The following is a 15,988-nucleotide window of genomic DNA, read 5'->3' as shown; positions in this document are numbered from 1 at the left end:
GCGTCTCACTTCCACCTGTTGTTTGGTCCATTTGTACAACAGCTGATAAAACTGATTCACAATCAGTGTTACATCCTAACTGGACAGAATGAGATCGCAGAAGTGTGGCTAACTTTGAGTTTCCTGGTAATGATTGTGTTCCCTTTATTTTTCTGGGCAGTGCAATTTCTCCAGTCCTAAAATTTATTAACATTAGTGCTCACAGGAACCACCAAAACAGCCCTAAATGATGGTTTGAAACAAAGAAATTCTGTTCACTTAAGTAACAAGCAACTGCCACACGTACTCTTAAATAAGCATGCAGCTTCATGCTAATATCCCACTGAAAAGGAGCTGATCACAAAACTTCCATAAAAGGCACTAAATCACATGCAAATTGTATACACAATGACTCATGAGGAAAATAAAGAACACTGAATCTGTCCAAACCTAACACTTACAAACTGTTCGTAAACGTACAGCCAGTTCACGCAGCTCATGCTGAATTACCGCGTTGCTGAGGCTGAGGAAAGCAACTGAACATATAGCTGCAGTTAACATCTCAACCAGAAGGCGTCATTTCAGACTTCCAGACATAGCACAGATAAAGAAAATTTCAGGTTTGCCTAAAAAAAAAAAAAAAAAAAAAAAAAAAAAAAAACACTTTCCAGTTGAATATGAAAATTCTTTTGGAACGATGCAGCTGCAGCTCTAAATCTCTATCAAATAATAGCTCAGTATGTGAGCATCATCTCTGTAAAGGCCAACTCTGATGAAGGGGAGAAGAACAAAATTAGAGTTTTAGTATAGACAGTTCAGATAAGTCTACAAAAGGTGGCCATTTTAGCACAGTAAGGCACATCGGTTCTCAAGGTCCCCTAGTTGGGGGACCTCAGGTTTTAAAACGTTTAGTGCTAAAAGTAAATTTTCTCAGAATCCAGAGTAGATCATTTCCTGTTAATGCACATTCTGTTATTTCTTTATAATTTTCGATGTGCTGATGTGTAAGCATCACTTTAATGCTGCAGCTGATGATGCTAAACTACTTTATGTTCTTTTGGACAGTTATGACAAAATATCATAATTTATTTTTCTATTGTATTTTGCATTTATGATTTTAATCCAAGCTTCCTCTAAAGGTTAAATGGGGGTAGGTCGATGAGCTCAGTTATTCAGGAGGTGCTTGGAGTAGAACTGCTGCTCTTTGAGGTAACTAGGGCATCTGATAAGAATGCCTTTTGGATGAGGGATGTTGTTTTCAACATGTACCTCGGTGAGGAGACTTTAGGATTTGCTGGATGTCTGCTCAAATAGTTTTATTTGCTTAGGAAGGGCCAAAACAAAGTAAATCAGTGTAGAAGCATAGCCATGATAAGAGCTTTAGTTCTTCTTTTACTGTGTTGTTTACCATAAGAAACACTGGTTCCTCATTTATGAAAGGAAATATATTTATTATTATACTGCTGCATTAACTGGAACTCAGGACTTAACAGGGAGTTTATAACAGATCTGATTGTGATATAATGTTTGTTATCTTCACTTTATTTGTTGATCAAAATTGATGATTAGTTGATTATTTTGTTAAATTATTTTGAACATCTAGTGTCAGAGCTGCAAACCCACATCACAATTTAGAGTAAGTGTGGTTGGATTCTTGTTGACATACAACATCTTCATATATATATATATTTATATATATATATACATATATATATATATATATATATATATATATATATAAATAAATTTCTTCCTCGATCTTTTCTTTTTCAAACAATGTCAAGGACAAAAAAATGAGATGGTATTTTTCTATTTGATGATGTCCACTTCGTTCAGGCTGGAACACCTCATTTTTCACCTGGAAGAGCTGGAGGAGGTGGCTTGGATGACAGAAGTCTGCAGATCTCTGCTCAGTTTGTTGTCAGAAAATAAGTGGATGGATATACTGCCATACAAATACAAAGTAGAATGAAATACTCTTACATTAAGTACAATTACCTTTAAACTGTGCTTGTGCTCAGGAACAAAACTAGAGTAAATGTACACTCACGTTTTTTACCGTGTTTGACCTCCTTTTGCCTCCAGAACTTACTTAATTCTTGGTGGCATAGGTTTATCAAAGTCTTGGAAACATCCCTTAAAGATTTTGCTTAATATTCACATGACAGCAACACACAGTTGCTCCAGATTTATTGACTGCTCATTAATGATGCCACCACATCCCAAAGATGCTCTGTTTAATTTAGATCTGGTGGAGATAGACTAAGGTGAAGGCCATATAAGGGCATTGAACTCATTGTTATGTTCAAGAAACCAGTTGAAAATTATCTGAGCTTTGTGACATGGCACATTTTCCTGCTGCAAGTCACCTTCAGAAAATGGGTACACTGTGGTCATAAAGGGGTGGGCATGGTCAGAAACAATACTCAGGTACGTTGTGGTGTTTGAATGCTCAATTGGTACTAAGGGGGCCAAAGTGTGCCAAGAAAATATCCCTTACACCATTAAACCACCACCAGCAGCCTGAACTGTTGATACAAGGCAGCATGGATCCATGCTTTCATGTTGTTTACACCAAAGTCTGACTCTACTACCTGAATGTTGCAGCTGAAATGGAGACTCATCATACTAGGCAATATTTTTCCAATCTCCTATTGTCCATTTTAGTGTCTTATAAATTATATATAGTCTGTGTTTCCTGGTCTTATTTGCCAGGAGTGGCATTTGGTGTAGTCTTCAGCTGCTGTAGCCCATCTGCCTGGATTTTTGACTTGTTGTGCATTTAGGTATTTGCATACCTTGGTTGTAACCACTGGTTATTTGAATTTTTGTTGCCTTTTTATCATCTCCAAGCAGTCTGCCCATTCTCCTCCAATCTCTGACATCAACAACACATTTTTGTCCAGAACTGTCTCTTGCTGGATTGTTTGTTATCTTCAGACCATTCTCGGTAAACCCTGGTTGTGTGTGAGATTTCCTTGTAGATCTGTAGTTTCTGATATGCTCAGACCAGCCTATCTGGTACCAACAACCATGCCACATTCAAAGTCACTGAAATCCTCTTTCTTCTCTATTCGGATGCTCGCTTTGAACTTCAGCAAGTCGTCATGACCCTGTCTACATGTTTAAATGCTTTAAGTTGCTGCCTCAGTGCCTCTGAGCTGACTTATTAAACAACAGAATGAAAACGGACCCACAGGTATATTCGTCAGCTGTGTAGTTTATTAACGTGATTGCTATGAAAACACAAAACACCAATTTTGGCTGGCAACCGCACACTTTACACTTGGCTTCACTTACACCTCAAACTATATTATTGCTCTTCAGAATTAGTCATTGTCCAGCAGAATTTGCTGAAGTTGCATAAAGTTTTATGATTAGAAGAGCATAAAGACATGAAGACAAAGGTTCATACTCTTGACAACAGAGACTAAATATCCTCCCATAGGGAATATACAATATATATTATCATATGTGTCATGTATAATGTATAATGCCCATTATCATTTTTTGCTGTGTGATCTAGTTAATTCTTCCACTATAATTAGTCAGGAAAATACATAAATGTGTATGAGGTCAACAAAATCTTTCCTCAGAAACCTCAAAAGATACATTGAAACACATCTGAAACTGATTTTTCCATTTCAGTCTGCCCTGTTGTTCTTTTTAACCGGTTGCTTGTCTCCTTGACGGCAAAGCCAAACAACAGATATCAAGTAGAGCCCAAAGCAGGCAAGAAAATCATAATGGTATGCTACAGCTAAAAAGATCACTAACAAGGTGGTGTATAACAATGTTTTTGAGATATTGCTGCAGGAAAAAGTTTCTTTCCACCACACGACATTTTGGTTACTACCCTCCTGTCCACTTGAAACTGACGGAGCTGTTGAGGCTGCCGTCTTCATGTCGTCATGACTCTCCTCGTTTATGCTAACGTGCTGCTCTTCATCCAGAGATTCCCTGATGGACGGCATGAGTGTTGAAGGCAGTTTTCCTCTGCTTATAGACGGCCTTTTGCTCACAGTTAAACCTGCATCTTTGATTCTGTCTTTATGGGCTGGTGTTGAAGCCCCAACGGCCCTCAAACAGTGCATGTACAACTCCACCTCATCGTCGGAGTCCGACTCTGCTGAAGCACTGTCTTGACATGTTTGGTCACTTTCAGGTTCATCTGTTGAAACATTCATGTCTCCCTCTAAAGCAGGGTGTTTGTTGGTTTTTGATCGGTCTTGTGTAACATCCTCGTTGCTTGGAAAACCTTTCATAATGTTTTCATATTGCTCCTCCTTTGTATATTCTTTCTCAACCTCCAGCCCATTGCTCACCAGAGCAGATAAACCATCTACAACCTTGCTTTGTGTAATGTCTGACCTCTCTTGAAAGTAGTCCACTTCATTGCCTTTGTTTTCGGAGTCTGCTTCTACAATCTCTGCCTCTCCTGTTTCAATCACTGTGTTTTCCTCTCCACGATTTGAAATGTGTTCCTCTTCTTTTTCCTCTTGTAGCTCTCTGTGATGCTCCTGTTCAACACCTGCTTCACCTCCATGGTTCATTTCCATTTTTTCCTCCACTTTCACTCCCTCTTCATCTTGGACCTTTGTCTTTTCACCACTGACCTGCTGCATATCTCCTAAGTGTTTTTCTTTCTGTAGGTCTGTCTCTTCTGTTTCCTTTTTTTTCTCTTCTTCAGCTGTTTTTTCTAAACTAAATGTCTTTTCTGTTTCTATGACTTTAACATAATCTAATTTGACATCTTTTATAGCCTCCGTATCCACAGTTTCTTCCTCTCTTACCCACTCCTTCTTCTCTACCGCCACAGTGTTGTCCATCTTCTCCACTTCTTCTGTTTTCCTCTCTGTAGCATCTTTCTCCAGCGCTTCAGCTTCTTTAGCGTTTTCATTTATGAGCTCACTTTGTTCTTCGTTTGCTAATATGGCGTTTTCCTCCTCTTCTACCATCATTTCCCAGTTTTTCAGCACATTAGTGTCTGTTAACCAGAAGTCTTCATCCTGTTTTGGGACACCAGCTTCCATATTACAATGCTCTGTCTTTTCTAAAGTGTCTTGAACTTTGAGTTGCAAAAACATGTCGGAGTGACTGTGATCATTACTCATCAAGTCATGTGTCATTAATTCAGCTACTTCATGAATTGATTTATTTTCAGTTTCATTTTTATGTGAAACTATTATTCCTTTATTTCCTTTTCCCTTGGTATTAGTTTCTTTCTGACTCTCCAAAGATGTTTCAAGTGTTATGAGATTGGTTTTCTCTGGTTCACAAGAATCAAGGCTACTCACACTTCTTTCTGTAACTGTGTTATTGACATGGATGGAAATAAAATCCTCCAACTTTTCTAATAGTTTGTTTTCCCTAAAAGATGAGCTAGGTTTTGATGTAGTCTCTGTTGAGCCTGTGCCACAGCTAACCTCTGCATGATCGCAGTTGTTCTCCACAGTGCTGCTGGTCTGTTGGTCTATTTCTTTAATAAAATGCTCTGACACACTCCAAACAGGTTTGAAACCAGCTAACGTTTTACTTTGTCCATCCACATTAGCTGCAATTTGTGCACATGTCTGCTCTGGTGGTTGACATTGCTGTGGTTCAGCTGTTTGTTTGTGGAGGTCTTGGGTTAGGTTGTCAAGATGTGTTTCTCTCTGACTCTGGGAAGTCAACAAATCAGTATTACATAAACGATTTACAGCCTCAGGACATTCTAATGTGTCTCGAAAAGGAAGATTTGGACCTTTAGATTTATTTGTACAATCCTGGACTATCCCCTGTTCAGTCTCAGCTGGATTTTGGGTGGTGTCTGTACTGTTCTGGGTGGTTTCTGAATGGTTTGAGGCCCGGCCATCAATCAGATTTCCCTGAACATTGCTATTAATTTTAATTTCTGTTGGAACGATGTTGTCAGTCTGTCTTTGTTCAAAATAAGGATTGAAGTCTCTAGTATCCAGAGGATTTTCCTCACTACCTGCTCTCTGTCTTTCACTTCCTGCCCTGCTAAACACCTGATGATACAATGGAGCCACCACTGTCCCGAATGTGAAGGTACCAGTTGGACTAATGAGACTTTCACAACTCACTGCTCTTGTGTTGTCAACATGTGCATAACTCACATCTTCATTCAAAGAGCTTTCCTCAGATTTTCTCACAAGCTCACTGATATTTTGTTGTTTTCCAGAAGCAGACTCAGCTGACTGCTTGTCTGGGATATCTGTTGCACTCTCAACTCGTGCTAATGTGGCTGGGTCAGATTTCTCCACATCTTTGCTAGTTGGGTGATCATATGCTACATTATGACGAAGTTCGCTGCTTGTTTCCAAGGCCTCAAAAACTAACTGAGTGCATTCTGATTTACTGTTCCCTGTAGAATATGAGTGCATATCTGCACGTTTCTCCCCTTGGGTTTCTTCTTGTGTTGCCTGTTTTATTTCTGGATGTGATTCATCTCTGTCAGAGTCATTTGCTCCTCCATTTCTTTGAGCAAAGTAGTCCCTCACTCTGGCCAACTGTGCAGCCTTCCTGTGTCTTCTTCGGCTGCTGTTCTGTTTGTTCTCCATCTGTCCATCAATAGACATAGATTAATTCCAGCTTGCATGCATAATAGCTGTATTGTATTGAGAAATGGGAGTGCATGTCACACTAAATAACATCTTGACTGCTTATATGTTGACAAGCACAACAAAACAGGACGCACTGAGGATGTGCAAACAGCAAGCACAGTATCTCTCAGATGCACAGTGCATTATTAGTACTTAAGCTTCAGCCATATGACATTCTTGGGAAAAGTGCAGCATGGGTCATGGCAAGTTTTCTAGCTAATAAATTATAACATTTAACACAATAAAGTGACTAAGTAGAACTCACCAGTAATTCCTGTTTCTTTTCTTCTGATGTTCTTGATGGACTCTCAGCTTTCATTTGGTGTACTTCCACTTCCATATTAGGCTCATCTAGAGTAAGGATACACTTTATATTGTCACAGTTGTCTGAATTCAACAGTTAGGATATTTTACACTTCAAAACAAAGCTTCACCTGTTGAAATATTTTCCTCTGATGATTCTTGCTTAGATGACTTGTTTTCCACAGGGGAGATGTTCGGACTGTGAATTGATTGTCAGACTCAAGTTAGATGTCTGTTGTCTAATGTTTTATGCTAGTAAAATCAGTCAAGAAGCCAAATAACAGAGCATTGTGAAGGTAGAGCCTCAGATGTTTTGCATAGATAAAAACCCAAACTTTGTTGGTTGTGTCCATTAATTTGCTATTCTGAAACTGAAATGGTTGCAAATCAAGTTAACTTTCCCCCCATTTATGCAAAATTATTTCATTCATTCATAAATATTTTTTTAAGTCTTTATATGGCCCTTTAACAGCATGTAAAAGATAATTAATAAAAACAATTTTGTATTTACCATTTATTATTGTGTGATATGTCAGATTTGTATCAGATTGTATACAACAGTGGTTTGAGCTAAGTCTTTACCATAACGTGATGCAAAAGGTCTCAGAAATCGTGTGTGAGGAGGCTAATATGATATATATGGTATTAAAGGATTATGGTAAACTGATTCTTTTTTACATCAAGGCTAACAGAAACAACACAATACTCACAAAATCAGGAACAATTTGAGTCAAACTGCTAACTTAGGTTAATAAATACTTGTCATGTCATTTGCAAACTACATATCCAGAGAAATTAAGAAATTTTTCTAAAATGCAAAGAAAAAACTAATACAAAAAGGAAAAAAACTTTAAATCTGCCATTTTTCATGAGCTCAAATCTTTAATCGACCCTAATCGACAGAAATAATTTCAAGTGTCTTCACAGACTAGTTTTATGGGATGTAGAATAAAAAGAAAATCTTGAATATGATAGCACCATGCTTGAAAACAGTTGGAAAAAGTGGGAAGAGAGGATTATAGAAAATATAAAATACAGTGAAGGAAGATTCTGTAATCTGCAGCTTTTTTGGTGACAGGTGAGGGTGTCAGGAACATCCACCAACATTTCTCAAAGTACAACTCGAAAGAACAGTTTTTTTTCCTTTTTTTTTACATGTACAGTGCATAATATTGTGATAATACGATTACTCTGTAGAAATGCCTCCGAGTTCTTTTCAGAAGGACAGAAAAACACCAGACATGTAGTCTGTCTTCAGATGAGTCCACATTTCAGCTGCTTTTTAGAAAAGAAAAAAAAAAAAAAAAAAAAAACTATGTTCCAGAGATGAGAAAGACCATCCAGGCCATTGACAGGCAGAATTTTGGAGAAAGATTCAAACGTCTTTCTCCAGGAGGTCACTGGTTCTTTCAGCAGGACCATGACAGACCTCTTGATGGACTTAGAATAATGAGGCTTCATGGACAGCGGGTGTGTGCTTGACTGTAGTACAGATCGGTCTGTCTTGAAAAATTCTGGCATTGCTTCGTAAAGATGCAATGCCTGTTGAATTAAAGTTAGATAACTTAATAAATTAAGTTTCTCATTTCATTGAAGGGAGAATCCCAACTTTTCTATGAATGGAGTCTAGACCCTGTGGTAGATGTTGGACAGTCTACTCTTACACACTATGCACAACAAATATACACTAATAATGATTAGCGTATAATTACTAATGATCTTATAGAATTGTTTTCTTACCTGACAGTCTTTAGGCAGCTTTTCTTGTTCACATTTTCCTTCAGTGGGTTTTCTTTCTCCTCTTTCATTCTGTGGTGACAGAAGAGCACGTAGTTTCTGTTGTTATTGTTAGACCAGAATGTCCCCACAGGGGTTTCATACCGCAGACAAAAGTCAACTCTGGCTCCCTGATCCCCAAAGGGAGGCACTAAGGTGAGCTTAAATGAAAAGCAGTCCATCACACCGTCACTAGAACCAGGGACATACTCTGCCAAGAGGTCAAAGTGGGTGGACCACTCATCCAAAGTGGTTCTGATGTATACTGCCTTACTGTAGGAGATGTTGAGGACACGGATCACACCTTTTACTATAGTGGTCCCTGGAAGTAACTCAATTGTTTCCAGTTCTACTTTCTGCTCCAATACTTTGTTGAAGAGCTCCTCAGATGACAGTGGACGGAAAAATGTAAAACTTGAGAGGTAGTATTCCTCTGCATCTTTGTCTTTACCATCCGGAGTGTCATATCCTGGCAGTTTGGGTACATCCCATGTATCAAACTCCTTCACTTGCACCAGACTGAAGCCTTTGGCATCTGCAAAGGACACTCTCCTGGAACCACAGGGAGGTGGCTCTGGCTCTGAGTCTTCATCAGTGACAGAGCTCTTTCTCCGTGGGAGAGGAGAAGATTTGGGCCTGATGCCGATGACCACTTCACCTTCATCTTCATCCACATCCAAGCAGCTGAGGCCAGGGACGGCTAAGAGGTTGCAGGCCTCAGAAGGTCTTGGCTGTCCCACAAACTCCATAGAGCTGTCTGTGAGAGTCAGCGGGAAACTGCAGTGCTTCTGCTTCTGGCAACTGACATTCAACATGCTCCGACTTAACAGATGGAGTCGAGTTACAGATGACATTGTTGCAAGGGCCAACACTATAAATAGGCCAGAAGGGACATAAACTATGTACAGTGGTCTAAGCTCAGAGGGAGAATACATTCACCACTTTTATTATATAAAGTAACCTAAACTATAGATTAAAAGCTATTTTTTGTTTTGGTAAAAAGTACCCCAGTTCTGAAACATTTGTGGGCATCTTTTTTACGCAACTTCTCTTAATTGCTCCCAAGAGATACACCGTTAGCATGAGAATGTTCACAGCAGCTACATAGCTTTTGACTTATAATGGGTCACATGAGATTTAAAATTGGACAAATGGCCATTCCATGTTGTTTAGGCGTCTTTTGACCAATGGAGTGATGACTGTGAATGCCTGTTAGTTAGGCACAAACATTACACAAAAGATTAATCTTTCCTTTGCTAATCCCATACCAGGATTTATCAGCTCATACCACGATTTTACAGTTTACAGTGTATTTCCTGTATTTATCTTGCAGCTGTGACAAAGAGGCAGATCCAGCCCAAAGTGGTTAGGCCTTTATCAGAGTAAGTAAAAAAATACATACTTTAACAGTGAGTAAGAATGTTATAGCTTAACTGAAGAATGGCGAGCCCTGCCCTTGCTTGGAGGAGAGTATTATAAAAGTATGACAAGGATGACAGTCACTTTGTTCAAGCTGTTGGAAGATGGAGGATACAGATAGCGTACTTCTGTTGATTTACTCAAACCTGGAAGTTATTGGGAGATAAACAATGGAGGAAGGAAGACAGCAACAAATGGAAACTTCATGTATTAAAGAAAAAAAAGTAGGACATGACTTCACAACTGCATCTAAAACAGAAGAGGGCAGCATCACTGTAAAAGAAACCGCAACAAAGTTAGACGATACGAGCATCCCCACAGGCTCCGTCCATCCAACAGATCATATGATGAGCTTCGCCCCTACAGATGCACAGAACTCTTCAAAGCCATCGCTCTCTTACATTGCCCTGATTGCCAAAGTCATCCTCTCCTCCCCATCGCAGAAGCTCAACTTGGGCTCCATCTACAAGGTGATGGAGGAGCAGTTTCCTCACCTCAGGAGCCGGGGTCCTGGCTGGAGGAACAGTGTCCGCCACAACTTATCCGTGAACGACTGCTTTGTGAAGGTGAGCCGGTGCGAGGACGGTCGCGGCCATTACTGGGGTGTCCACCAAGCTCACCTGAGAGCCTTCCAGCATGGAAACTTCAGGCAGTACAGGAATAGAAGAGGGAGGAGGGGGAGAGAGCGGAATGAGAGCATGGCGGGGTGTTTGGCTTGCTTGGAGACCAGTTGCCTGCTTGGAAGGTTTGCTGGGAAAAGATCTCGGTCTCTGTCTTGGGTGGAGGCACAATGCCCTCTGCAGGATCCAGGAGGGAAGCAAAGTTCATGGGACTGTATCCAACCACACTATCAGCCTTGGAGCATCAATTTGGGTCAACTACAGCCCCACAAATGGACAACACGTTATTGTTGTCCAGAGGGGTTGCCAGACTCGCATCACAAAGTTGCAGATGTGAGAAGGTGCAACAGTCAACACCTGATGTGGAGACATCACTGGTGGGAAATTAATTACCCACCAGTGATCTCTCCACATCAGGTGATGAAAGACATAACGGAGTCATATGACACCAGATTCATGATGGCATCAGTGAAGCCTTTCAGGTTTCCTTGCTATTGGTGCATGTGTCCATCCATCAATGATATAATTCATCCTCTGGCTTACAAAATCAGATTTTAATGCAACCCTTGAACTGTTCTGGAGTGTAACAGATAAACATAAAGGTTTTGCTATCTTTGATTGCACATAGAAAATATATGTCACTTTTTTACTCCAAAATCAACTACAAAAAAGATCAATACTGATCCAGTAGGTGGCAGAAAATTGTACTTAACACCACATCTTGAACTAACTCTTAAAGATCTAATGTTCTTCATTACATTTTTATGATAACACAAATATCTGTTTGCCCTTTTTCCATGATTTGTTATCTATTTAAATGTAAAGCACCAATTCACATCTACAGGATAGAAACAGTTTAATCTTTGACATGTGCTTGATCTTATAATTCTCATTATTATAATTCTAACATAAGGAGATGTGTGTGATGAAGGTGGTATTCTGTGAAGAAAGGAAGCCAACAAATGCAAAAGATAAAATGACATAAAAACAATCAAACACAAAGAAAATTTTATTATGCAGACATATCTAAAGTTTCTTATGTGTCTTATATCTTATATCTGAGGCCCTGGAAGCAGAGCTATTTAGGTGTTGTTTGTCAGTGTATGGTTGAACATCTACACTCTAGGGTACACTTTATTTATCTGCAGCCTAAATTAAAACACTTATGTTTTTAATAGAAGCATTGATATGAGATTCAAGCAAAGAGTGCAGCTACAACTGTAAACATGTCTTTGATAACAGTTTGACAGCTGTGTAGTAACAGGGCTCTTTTTGTTGTTCAAACTCTTAAATACTGCATATCTAAATAAAGTCACAGACAGCTATACTTGTCCTCTCAACAGACAAATGCTTGTTTTTCTCATCTAGTATTGCAAATTATCCCTGTTTAATTCCTACATGCTATATTTCTTACTGCAATTTTGACCTATGGAAAGCATTAAAAAAGAAAAAAAATAGTATAAACAGCTTAAAGTGTATTTTTATATCTTTACATTGTAATGAAAGTGTGAGCTAATGTATAAACTGTGTATAAAGATGCTCTGTGTAAGCAAAGGTTTGTAACACACTGGGCCTAAAATAAAAGTAATCAGTGCTTTTTGCTCATTAAATCCTTGTTGTTGTTTTTTTACTTTTCATGTCTCATGAAGCAACTGCTATCCTGACTGTCATATTTATTAAGTGAGCGACTCCTCCCCCTCAGGTAGACTCACAACTCCATCAGTTATCTGCCTCCCGCAGTGTAAACCTGCTTGACGTGGAGACACCATCTATCTGACTGCTCTGAATTTGACTATTTACATTTACGGTATGTAAGCTGAATTTATTTATGACAGAAACACAAGAGATAAATTTCTATCAGGAAGATACGTTAAAGTTTTACTTTCACCTAAAATTATGATAATTTTTCATGTTCTAAAAGATTAATTAGTTAAGTTGTTAATAACATTTGTTACTAAAATTGAGTGTATTATACTTTAGACTAATGTAATTTTAAATTAAACTTTTATGTGCGGAAATATTCACATTTTCACACCAGATTAAAAGATGTTCTCACTTTCTGTAAAGTCTTTGGTTCTTTAAATTTCATTTAAAGCATTTCAGCTGATTTGAATCTTTTGTTTTATTAGTGCTTGCAGTTTCTTCTTTATCTTCTTTAGTTTCTTTGATATTCTTTCAAATATGTTTTTTTTTGTAAGTGTTTTAAAAGCTATTTTACTGGGATGTGAAATTTCTTCCAAAATCTTTGAGTCTTACTGCTTACTCAGTGTTGGCTGTTGTCTTCCAGGAGCTGAGCTGAGATGCCCGAGTCTCCTCTCAGTCCCACGGCAGCCCGTCAAACCCCAGCCAGCAGCCTCCTCAGTCACACCGACAGCGGAGCAGAGAGAGCAGCTAATGGGGACTTCTGCAGTGGAGTGAGTGGTGAAAACTGGCAGAGTCTCTTCCACAAACAGGTACGTTCAGACTATTTGTAATTGTCCCTCTCGTTCACCCTTTCTTTCCCTTCACCACTTCCTTTTCCTCTTTTTATTAGCAGCTAACAGAGAAGTATTAAGCAAACAGACTATATTCCCTAAAGCTCCATATTAGATATTAGATATCCCCTGACAGGACACCAAACCAGGAGCCTGCAGCTCTGTTGACAGTAGCGGTTTTCATATGAGATCTGACCTGAGTTGGGAGTTGACACACAGAACTCTTGTTTGTCCTTTATTATTAGTTTGCAAGTCTGAGCCAGGGAGAAATAATTGCACACAGACCTAGGTCAAACAGATGCAAGTGAAAAGCAAATAAGCATGGCCCAACATAATTTTATGGTTGTCTCTTGCATTTCCTTCCCTGGTACGCTTAATCTGCTGGATCAATGAAACAGCCTCCATAATGAACGCATGGCCAGAAATGTTCGCTTCAGGCTGTTCTCTCATATTTTTTTCTGTTTTGTTCTGTTTTTCTCCTTAAATTTAGCTGAGTACAGATTAGATGATGACTTGCTGTCATTGCTCCCTGCCGGCCAGAATACAATCCACTCCTTAAAAAACATACAATATTTTATAATAATACAAACTCTAATCAAATGAAAATCAATTCCATTTTATTTCTTTAATATAAAGAACATTTTGTTGTGTTATTCTTTTCTAACTGCATCTAATTCACAAATCATGAATGGAAACCTAATGATTTGAAGAAAAAATTATAATTCTGCACAGCAACAAATACTTAGTTACAAATAATATAATCTGTTTTATAAAGTACATTTAAAAAAAAAGAAACATGAAATTTAGGGCAAAAGCATATTTATGGTGCTTTATATTTTCAAACAAGGAATTTAAAATTCACACTAAATTTCAAGAATTGTTACTGCTGCCATTTTAGTCATTCAACTGCAATTAAATGTTTTTATTTGAGTTGTTTAAACATACGCAGATCGTCACATGAATCAAACATGAAGTCATAAATGCATCCACGCTGGAAATATGTAAAATTAAGACAACATCTAAGGAGCTGAAAAAGGTTTATATGAGATTTAATAACCTCTTTAAATTGTTGATTTAATTTCCATCAGTCAGCTAATCAAAGAGCAAAAGTTTCATTACCAAATAAGACCAGATAAAACCCTGCTATACACAATGCCTTACACCTGCTGTGCCAAAGGTCTTTAATTGATTTCTACAACTCTTATAACTTTCTGGCCATCTTATTAGTCTGTTCAAAGCACAGGAGACATTATCTCAACAGACTGACGTAAAAAAATGTCTTTTTCATTACATCCAGCAAGCTGCTGAGATATTACTCCAATATGACACAAGGCTTCAGTAGGAAATAAAAAATAGTAGACACATACTGTGAAATTGTACAATAGGCTATACCTTCCCCAATAATAATTGATAGCACCTTTGTTGTGTCTTTTTTTATTGTTTCTTAGAAATATGAAAGCGGCCTTTGTTGTGTTTTGATGCTGTCGTGAAAATTGCTGCTGCCACTTTTACAAAGGAAGTCAGTCACTCGGTTGCTTGTCAATCAATCACAAAGAGTGCAGATCAGTTAATATTCTGTGGGCGTTTGCCTTTATTAATGCCCATACACTTCTATTAGGAGCCACAACAAGCATGAAATTGTGTTGCTAATTAGGTTCGCCTGTCCCCCATCTCATTTAGGGTCAATGACACAATCTGGCATGATGATGTTCACAAAGGGTTGACAACACTATTGTGTAATTGGAAATATTCTGACTTCGATGGCTATTACTGTTTATTACCTGACACTCTTGACTTCGCTCTGTAAACTGTCGTCCTTTTTAATTGTGTCCTTCTTCATCTTAAAGGTCTTTCTGGCTATGATGACTCCTCAGCAGATGCAGCAGCTTCTGTCTCCCAACCAGCTGCAGGCTGTGATCCACCAGAAGCAGCAAGCCTTTCTGCTTCAGCAGGTATTTATACGCATCTAACTTTACTAGTACTGCTAATGCTAACATGTACAGTAACAAACAGATCACTTTCAAATATATCCACTTTCTGAATACAAATTTCACAGTAATGTGGAATTTGTAATGTAATAAATTAAATAACAAAATTACTTTTGCAGTGAAACATTTTCAACTTAATGCATTTTTTTCTCTTTCAACAATTTAAATAAAAATATTGTATTTATTGCTAACTTAATATTTATATTTGGTCAGATCAAATTATTTTTACAAAAACTGAAATGGCACAGCAATTTTCTTTTTTTATTATTTGTTTTTTTATGAGCCTTTTTGTTTGTTTGTTGCAGCTGTATTTACTATAAAAATAAAAATCCTTAATGGAAAAAGTTAAAATTATTCAAATTTTAATGAACACAAAGTAACCAAGATGAAACAACAATCCAAATGAGTTAGAATAACTATCTTTAAATTTTCTCAACTTTATACATATTTCTAATTACATATAATCCATTACTTCCAAACCCAATCCAGCTAACTCTATTATAGGGAAAAAAAATGTCCTATTTAAAAATATTTAATTGCTTTTTGTTGTGGAAAAGAAACTCTGTAGTTGGTCTCCTAGCAGACCATCCATGTCCAGCTTTTAAGTTAGATGGCACCTATAATCATTGAGTTAAATGGTATTGGATGTGATTATGGGCTCAGTATTTTCTCCAAGGACACTTTAAACCTGCAGACAAAAGAATCCACTGCAGGTCTAAAGCCTGACAAAGAGATAAATATGAACTGTTCAGGCTCTTTTGCCACATCTTCCGTACAATTTTGGTAAGCTAAACTGTCAGCTTAAATAAACTGGATAAAATATA

At 38.0% G+C, this 15,988-nt stretch overlaps 1 protein-coding gene across 1 annotated transcript; it reads right to left on the bottom strand.

Moving 5' to 3' along the window:
- Window positions 1-713: 713 nt before the first annotated feature.
- LOC121648101 (protein phosphatase 1 regulatory subunit 3A-like) lies at window positions 714-9,517 on the bottom strand. Its single transcript, XM_041998049.1, has 7 exons — window positions 8,628-9,517; window positions 7,019-7,086; window positions 6,850-6,935; window positions 6,135-6,542; window positions 4,773-4,988; window positions 3,836-4,580; window positions 714-748 (listed from the first exon to the last, which is right to left on the bottom strand). The coding sequence occupies exons 1-7, from the start codon at window positions 9,515-9,517 to the stop codon at window positions 714-716; spliced, it is 2,448 nt and encodes an 815-aa protein (XP_041853983.1).
- Between the last annotated feature and the right edge of the window lie 6,471 nt (window positions 9,518-15,988).

This window comes from Melanotaenia boesemani, chromosome 10 (assembly GCF_017639745.1).
Source record: "Melanotaenia boesemani isolate fMelBoe1 chromosome 10, fMelBoe1.pri, whole genome shotgun sequence".
Lineage (NCBI taxonomy): Eukaryota > Metazoa > Chordata > Actinopteri > Atheriniformes > Melanotaeniidae > Melanotaenia > Melanotaenia boesemani.
This window is presented reverse-complemented; position numbering and strand designations above follow the sequence as displayed.

Bases quoted from the DNA above. Each gene is read 5' to 3' on its own strand.
- LOC121648101 (XM_041998049.1), bottom strand. From the start codon at position 9,517: ATGTCATCTGTAACTCGACTCCATCTGTTAAGTCGGAGCATGTTGAAT. The intron at 6,936-7,018 runs GTGAAGCTTTGT...TCCTTACTCTAG, and splicing joins AGAGGAAAATATTTCAACAG to ATGAGCCTAATATGGAAGTG. The intron at 749-3,835 runs GTAGTAACCAAA...CCCCTTCATCAG, and splicing joins AGTTTCAAGTGGACAGGAGG to AGTTGGCCTTTACAGAGATG.